This window comes from Camellia sinensis, chromosome 8 (genome assembly GCF_055761805.1).
Source record: "Camellia sinensis isolate YWXY chromosome 8, ASM5576180v1, whole genome shotgun sequence".
In the NCBI taxonomy this organism is placed as follows: domain Eukaryota; kingdom Viridiplantae; phylum Streptophyta; class Magnoliopsida; order Ericales; family Theaceae; genus Camellia; species Camellia sinensis.
Genome location: NC_138968.1, coordinates 187,927,257 through 187,936,347, shown reverse-complemented (window position 1 = coordinate 187,936,347; position 9,091 = coordinate 187,927,257). Strand labels below are relative to the sequence as shown.

The 9,091-nt window shown below is 44.5% G+C and overlaps 1 protein-coding gene across 1 annotated transcript; it reads left to right on the top strand.

Moving 5' to 3' along the window:
* Positions 1-279: 279 nt before the first annotated feature.
* On the top strand, positions 280-7,357 carry LOC145798352 (uncharacterized). Its single transcript, XM_082885878.1, has 5 exons — positions 280-696; positions 4,985-5,354; positions 5,469-5,588; positions 5,733-5,942; positions 6,996-7,357. Exons 1-5 carry the CDS (start codon positions 280-282, stop codon positions 7,355-7,357), a joined length of 1,479 nt encoding a protein of 492 aa, XP_082742004.1.
* Positions 7,358-9,091: the final 1,734 nt, after the last annotated feature.

Sequence of the window (9,091 nt, the reverse complement as noted above, 5' to 3'; positions counted from 1 at the left end):
TGGCACTAAATCGATGGAAAGAATCATGGAAAGAGCAGTTACTAGCTTTTTGCAAGTCTTGCAAACTAACATCAATAATGGGATGTCAGAACGGCGAGAAGAGCTGGTTACCATAAAATAGTTCCAGGATCTGAACCCCATCACATTTACCGGTGGTCTAAACCCAATGGTAGCGGACGCTTGGGTAAAAGACATGGAAAAGATTTTTCGCACTTTACCCTGCACCGAAAGACAGAAGGTAACTTTTGCCATTTTCACTTTCAAAGACAATGTACAGGAATGGTGGCTTCTCACTTTGGAGAAAGAAGAAATTGCGACTTAGGCAAGATTCTTGGAAGTATTTACGAAAAATGCTTCCCAGATTCATTGCAGGAACAGAAGGCATCAGAATTCATACATTTAAAGCAAGGAACCAGGATGATGGCCGAATACGAGAGCAAGTTCACACAGCTCACTTGTTTTGCGACATACTTCATCCCCACCGAAACTCGAAAAGCAAGAAAATTCGAAGCAGGATTGGATGCTGAAATTAAAGATAGGCTTAAGGTCTTAAAACTGCCAACCTATGTAGAAGTGGTAGATCGGGTGTACATTGCAGAAAAGGGGATTAAAGCCTCACGTTCTGGGGAACTAAGCCAAAAGAAGCGATTTTGGAAAAGAGATAACAGAAGACCCGGTGTTATGCCTCCTAGAAAGGTGAATATGGGCACAACCAGTTCAGCCCGTCAAGGTCCTACTGTAGACGTCCCCAAACGCCCCGGGAGGAACGAGCTCCCGTTCCGTCATTTGGGGTCACTACAGCTCAGGACTCTAAAATTGTCACGGTTCTTAATCTTGAACCAAAGAGTCCAAATCTGGCAAATCGATTGTGAAAATAGATTTTTTGAAAAGAAGTGCCAAACATGGACTGCTTTGCCAAATACAGAGTCGCCACCTAAATGTTTTTTTAATGGGAAATTTAGGAAACCCTGACTCGGTGCCAAAGGCTACGTGTCTGTCATTACCAAAGTTGCCTCGGCTCGGGAACTTGGGTACGATTGGGGAAGGTCACTTCGTGAGCACCCCCGCTCGCCCGATCAAAGATCGGCCTCTACTAACCATGATATCTATTTTTGAAAACATTGTGCGTTCTTATTCCGGTTATTAGCCTAGGTTACTATGTGATGCGCACAGCATACAAGTATAGATTGGGTCGCCTGAATTGGAACAAAACATTTCATGTTTGTTTTTGAAAGATGGTTTGCTACTCGCAAGTAGGCTTAAAATGCAGATTTTGCCACCCTCAGGTGGGCTTAGAAAAGATGGTTTTGCCACTATCTAGTGGGCTTAAAACTCACAGTTGATGATTTGTTCCAATCCAAATAACCCAACCTTCACCCATAGGCATTCAGGCAGTTATATCACATAAGCAAATAGCCTCATGATGAGCATGCTATTCATGGCAGTCACTCACACACATGCAAGGATGCTAAAGCATAAAACTCACCGAGTACTCCAAGCCAAAAAAGAAACTAATTAGAAATCCATGCATGATCCTAATTATACAGAAATGCCTAATGCAACACATGAAAAAGTGCAACTATAGCAGGCTCGGCTACTCTAAACATGGCATATGGAATGCTACAGCTAACATGTATTCAACTTGGAATTGAAATACAAATGCAGTTAACATGATGCGCCGAGCCCGGTGCATGCAAAACAGATGAATGATGCAAACATGTTGTCATACTGTATGCTAATTGAAATATGCCCTAATCTAACCATCATAAATAGGTAAATAAAAGGGAAGAAAGACGTGGGGTTGGAAGACATACATCACACGCACGCACACTTATTACAATTGTGCCCTCGCACGGAGGTCCGAATAATATACAGTCCCGAATAAATACAAAAATCCTAATTAATTTACAAATTAATCTAGGGAAGCTATAAACTGGCATGCAAGCCAGGGACTGCCTTGACTCTGATGGATGATGTATGTTTGGGCTGCCTTGCGTGGAAATCCACTGGGATGCCCCAATTAGCCTCTGTTTTACAATTATTCTTGGAAAGCGTGCCGAGCCCCGGAAGACTGCTGATTCTTGATTTGCTGCGACAGAGAGCAAAAAAGGGGCATAGCAATGTATTTTCACAAATGTATGCATGCCTCGATCCTCGTGCCACCAATCACGCATCTCGATGCATGATGGCCGAGGGGTCGAATTGCACAATTCAATATAGGATGAATGCATGTGAAAACACAACTAAAACCTAACTCCATCATGGACAATCCGGAGTGTCGGTGATTGGGGAATTGAGACACGTTCCGTCACTCGGAGTACGGAATACACCTCGTTTCCCGTGCCCGGGCTAACCCCTATCCCGAACACGATGCAATATGCATGACATGCATGAAATGCAACTAAGATACGATCCTAACATACACAATGTTATGGAATGGCATACAAGCTACACGAGGTAATACACAACCGAGCATACACAATGCTATGGATGAAATGGCATACGCAATGCAATAATGGGCTTACACCAACATGAGAGAGCCTCAGCCACACTCACATAGGAGGCCATCAGATGAAAACAAGACAACTCGAAATGCGTGCACGCGTGCACGCAAACTGAGGACCGACCCTCAGGCACCGAAATGCCACTCTAATGAGACATGGAAAAGACATGGAATATGACATGCAAACATGCAAAAATCAGTAGCAAGATGAGGGGCAAAACAGCCCCGAAACAAGGCGAAATGACACCCGATGCATGGAATTTCTCCCGAAATGCAAAACTAGGTACATGAAATGGCTTAAAGCTATACAAAGCATGCATAATTGGTACATGGGATGAAAATACAGAAGCAAGGAAGCCCCTAGACAAGCATTTTTACAGTTTAAAGCATGGCCAAATAGTAAGCGCAAATGGGACTAAATTATCATACAAAAATGGCTCCGCAAGGGAGACAATGAAGCAAGTGGTAGATGCAAAATCCAAACAGAAAAAGACTCTTCTACAACACTGAAGAGGGACCAAAAATATGACTACTTACAGTTTATGGAAACCCCCAAAACAATATACAAGTATGCTCAAAATGCCATGCAAGGTAGGGCCCAAAAGAGGTCAAAACACAAAGTATACAAAAAATTCATCAAACAGCCAAAGACCCTTAATGAAACATGACAAGGGGGTCAAAATATGGCCACTTTCAGTTCGGACCAAGGTCCAAAAACAGAGACACAATAGGCTAATAAATCATGCAAAAATGGGGACCAAAGAGGGGTATAATGACAAGTGGCACATGGAGGTCCCAAACAGTAATGAGCCCTTCTCCAATGTTGAAGAAGGGCTCAAAATAAGCTCACTTACAGTTTATAACATGCCCCAAAACAGATTACATATAGGCCAAAAATAACATGCAAGATTAGGGCCTAGAGAAGAGACAAAAAAGGAAGTGCAAGATGGGGACCTCAAATGCCAAAATTCCCTTAATGAAACATGAAATAGAGCTCAAATAAAGGGTACTTTCAGTTTTGGTCGGAGCTCAAAACAGTAAGAAAAATAACTAAAAAAAAAGATACAAAAAAAAGAGCCAAAAAGAGGGGAAAGGGTGCTTACCCTTGTAGACCAGTCTTTAACAACTTCTTGAACCAAATTTGCTGCCTCCTAGCCTCTGAGAAGACCTCCAAGCTTCTGTAAATGGAAGTGGTGGAGTGGTGCTAGGTGATGGTGTGAAAATGGGGTAGGATTTGGGTGTTTTTTGAAGGAAATGAGAGAGGGAGAGGGATATAATGCAAGAGGCTCTTACGGAAATTTTCCAACCCTCAAGACAGAGCTAGAGGCTCTGTTATGTAGCCAAAAATGGGGGAGAAATGGAGGGAAAAAGTGGAGGGAAAACAAGCCAAGTTTCCCCCCAAAAGTTGTCCCCTCCGGATACAGATTTTTGGGGGGGAAGAAGTATACAGCTGTAATATACACACCTTGAGGAGCAAGGCCGGCCAGGTTTTGGAGATGCAGGTGGCCGGCCAGCCACCCCCCATGGCCGGCCGGCCAAGGGTCAAAAGGTTCAAAAAGATTTTCTGCCCGGCCACCACAAATTGGTGTCCTCCCAGGTGCCCTCAACACAACCCTGTGGTTCAAAATTGCCAACTGTAAAACAGGAGAGAGAATAGGCAATTTTTAGGAAGGGTTCAAAAGGGTCAGGTGGAATTACTGGCCGGCCACCAACTTTTGGTGTCCTCCCAGGTGTGTACAACACAAATATGGGGGTTAGGATTGAAGAAAGTGACCCTAGGGTGGTCAACATTGGCTTGGAAGTGAGAAAAACGGGCGTCGGAGGGCGCCGGAGGAATATAACTGGTTGCTGAAACAATTGCTGGCCTCCCACCCTTCTACGGCCTTCCTGGTGATGAAACAGAGGTACCTGCCAAAAATGAACGAAAACCAATGCAAAACGAATGTTCGGGGGCCAGAACGCGCAGTTCGGGGCCCCGAAAACTGCCTGTTAAGCACCGAAAGTGGCATTCGACCACGAAGTGGGTCTCTCAGACCTCAGTGTCCCTCAAAAGGGAGTAAATAAGATGCATGCCAAAAACCGGAGCAATCGGAGATAGTCAGGCGGTCCCGAACCGAGCCACACATCCTGACGGCTCCGAAAAATCAGGAACCGGGCTCCGAAATGGATAAAATGGCCTACAGCCACAAAATGTAGCCCATGGCCACTGAGAGATGGTCTACGAGACCTCTCCCTCCCCTCAGGAAAAGAAACAGAGAAAACCGAGCCTGGTTCGCAAACCGAGGCAAAGCACAAAAGAGTCCGGAAGTCTGGAGGCAAGGCTCGCAGCCGAGATTTTGAAACTTCTGGACGAGCACAATATGCAGTATCACCAAGCAGTCAACTGGTGACGTCTGAGTCTCAAGGTCGGTCAAAAATGGGGTGTCTACACCTACCAACCCCTGAGGTGGCACTATTTCAATTTGTCCTACTTGTGGGAAGGCTCATTGGGGACAATACCATCGAGACACGGAAGCATGCTTTAAATGCGGTCAAGTTGGCCACTTGCTGAAGGATTGTCCAAAGCTAACCAATTCTGCAGCTAGCCTCTCTGGCCTAATCAGAAAACCCGCAGGACCTGGAGGAGAGAGAAAGGACCAAAAAGGTCAAGGAAGGGCTTTCGCCTTGGTACCGGAAAAACTAGAAGTTACCGAAAACGTTGTGTCAGGTATACTTTCTGTCTATGGTCATTTAGCTCACGTCCTCATTGACTCTGGGTCAACTCATTCTTTTGTTGCACCACACTTTGCTGTCAAGTTGGCATCAACACCCGAACTATTAGGATATATATTGTCTGCGTCTTTTCCTTCTGGTAAGTCTGCCTATAGTACTGATGTGTACAAATCATGTACTATATCCTTAAAAGGAAAAATATTATATGTAAACTTGATTTCCCTCCGTATTAGGAACTTTGATGTGATCTTAGGTATGGATTGGCTGGCTGCCAACCACGCCTCTATTGATTGTAAAGCCAAAAAAGTCTCCCTCAGGTTACCAAACCAATCCGAGCTTGTCTTTGATGGGACTGGAGTTTCTAATCCTCCATGTATTATATCCTCCATAACAGCCCAACGACTTTTAAGAAAGGGTTTTGGTAGTTATATTTGTTATGTGATCGACACACAAAAAGAGGCCCCCACTGTTGATACGATCCCCATAGTATGAGAATTCCCGGATGTTTTTCTTGAAGATCTACCTGGTATCCCGATTGATCGGGAAATCGAATTTACCATTGAAACCCAACTTGGCACACAACCAATATCAAAAGCTCCTTATCGTATGTCGATGACAGAGTTGAAAGAGCTGAAGACTCAACTTCAGGAACTCATGGACAAAGGTTTCATTCAACCTAGTACCTCACCCTGGGGAGCTCCAGTACTATTCGTAAAGAAAAATGATGGTATGATGAGGTTATGCATCGATTACTGGGAGCTGAACAAGGTCGCTATCAAGAATTGGTGCCCTCCACCACAAATCGATGACCTGTTCGATCAACTTCAAGGCGCTCAAGTATTCTCCAAAATCGACTTACGTTCTGGCTATTATCAACTAAAAGTCAAAACGAAAAGCATTGAAAAAACTGCCTTCAGAACCCGTTACAGGCACTACGAGTTTCTTGTCATGCATTTTGGCGTCATAAATACTCCAACAGCCTTCATGGACCTCATAAACCGAGTGTTCAAACCCTATCTTGATGAGTTCGTCATCGTCTTCATTGATGACATCCTCATATACTCCAAGTCACCAGAGGCGCATGAGCAGCACTTGCGAACGGTTCTACAAACACTACATGATCACAAACTTTATGCCAAGTTGAAGAAATGCAAATTCTGGATCACTAGTGTACACTTTCTTGGTCATGTCATTAACAAAGATGACATCTCAGTTGACCCCCAAAAAGTTGCAGCAATTGTGAATTGGCCACAACCTACCAATGTGTTAGAAATTCGAAGTTTCTTGGGTCTAGCTGGTAATTACCGACGTTTTATGCAAGATTTCTCAAAAATAGCATCACCTTTGACCCAGCTAACTCAGAAGGACACACCCTTTGAATGGACTAACAAACAAGAGCGTTGCTTCCAAGAATTAAAAAATCGACTTGTGTTAGCTCCTATACTAGCACTCCCTACAGCAACAGATGGGTTCGTAATTTATAGTGATGCCTCATACAATGGTTTGGGTTGCATTCTCATGCAGAGCAGAAAAGTCATTGTTTATGCTTCTCGACAATTAAAGACTCATGAGAAGAACTACCCGACTCATGATTTGGAATTGGCTGCGGTGATCTTTGCCCTCAAAATCTGGCGTCATTATCTCTACGATGCAACCTGCAAGATTTACACTGATCACAAGAGTCTTAAATATCTGTTCACATAGAAAGAATTGAATATGAGGCAATAGCGGTGGCTAGAATTTATGAAAGACTATGATGTAGAGATCCATCACTATCCAGGCAAAGCTAACGTGGTGGTAGAAGCACTGAGCCGAAAGATGACTAGAGGTTTGGCATGTACTCTCGTTTCCCGCAAGATCAATGGACTACTCGCCAACGTAACTGTGAAACCTACCTTGATTGAAGAAATTAGAGCACGCCAATGTGATGATAACCTTTTGAAGAAAAAGTATGAGGAGCAAAGGAGTACACCTAATCCTGATTTCACTATAAGCAATGAGATACTAAAATTTCGAAATCGAATTTGCGTACCCGACATTTCGGAACTCAAGAAGAAGATACTGGTGGAAGCTCATAGTTCGAGATTTGCAGTCCACCCTGGTAACACAAAGATGTATCAGGATCTGAAGGAACACTACTAGTGGACAGGAATGAAAAGAGACATAGCAAGCCATGTCTCCAAATGTTTGCATTGTCAGCATGTTAAAGTAGAACATCAGAGACCTGCAGGACTACTGCAACCATTCCCTATTCCTGAATGAAAATGAGAGCACATCACTATGGACTTCGTAGTCGGGCTACCACAGTCATTTTCGAAGAATGATGCAATATGGGTTATAGTAGACTGATTGACGAAGTTGGCGCATTTTCTACCAATTAAAATCATGCACTCCCTTAATAAGTTTGCCACCTTGTACATCAAAGAAGTTATTCATTTGCATGGCACCCTAGTTTCAATCGTGTCTGACTGAAACCCCCGCTTCGTGTCTCACTTCTAGAACAAATTACAGGAGGCTTTGGGAACTACACTGAAGTTTAGCACTGCTTATCACCCACAAACTGATGGGCAATCTGAAAGAATAATCCAGATGTTGGAAGACATGTTACGTGTATGCGTGTTGGACCTCAAAGGTAACTAGGATCAGCACCTACCTTTAGTAGAATTTGTTTATAACAACAGTTATCAGGCAAGCATTGAAATGGTGCCGTACGAAGCTCTGTATGGAAGGAGATGTTGATTACCTCTATGCTGGACGGAAGTTAGGGACAGGAAATTGTTAGGCCCTGAGATCGTGTAAGTCACAAGTGAGAAAATCCAACTCATCCAACAGCGAATTCGCACTGCTCAGAGCTGCCAGAAAAGTTATGCAGATACACGGAAACGGGACTTGGAATTTCAAGTAGGAGATCATGTATTTCTCAAGATCTCACAAACAAAAGGAGTTATCCGATTTGGAAAGCGAGAAAAGCTAAACCCACGTTACATCGGGCTATTCGAGATACTGGAAAGGATTGGTGTAGACACCCCATTTTTGATCAACCTTAAGACTCAGACGTCATCGATTGAGCGCTCGATGATGATGCATGTTGTGCTTGTTCTGAGGTTACAGAGTTTCTGCTGAGAGCCTTACCCTCGGACTTCGGGACCCTTTTGTGCCTTACCTCTGTTTGCGAACTAGGTCTTGTTTTCTCTTCCTGAAGGGAGGGAGAGGTCTCGTAGACCATCTCTCGGTGGCTATAAGCTACTTTTCGTGGTCGTAGACCATTGTTCCCGTTTGGAGACCAGTTTTCGATTTTCGGAGCCGTCGGCCGTGCGCCTCGGTTCGGGACCGCTTAACTTTCTCTGTTTGCTTTGGTTTTTGGCACACACCTTGTTTCCTCTCTCTAGAGGGACACTGTGGCCCGGGAGACCACCTTCGTGGTCGCACGCCACTTTCGATGCTTAACAGTCAGTTTTCGAGGCCTCCGGCCGCGCGTTTTGGCCTACGAACCCTCGTTTTGCATCCGTCTTGGTTCATTTTTGGCATGGACCCTATTTTCATTGTTTGGAAGGTGGTACTAGGGTGGGAGACCACCTTTTCTCCTTGGAGACCACTTTTCCCCGGTCGGATGATTTTCTTGACAGGTAAGTGGTCTCCCTTACTTTTGGGCCACAATTACTGGTCTCCCACCACACCACTAGCTTGCATTCAGTTGGGAGAGCACCAAATGGGGCTGTCGACCACCTTTCATGGAGTTGGACTTTTTGAACTGGCTGGCCGACCACAAAAAGTAACTGGCCGACCACCTGACCCCTTTGACCTGGTCGGCCGACCAGGACAAGTGGTCGGCCGACCCCCTGAACTGGTCGGCCTGCCTCCCTCAGTTTTGTCTCT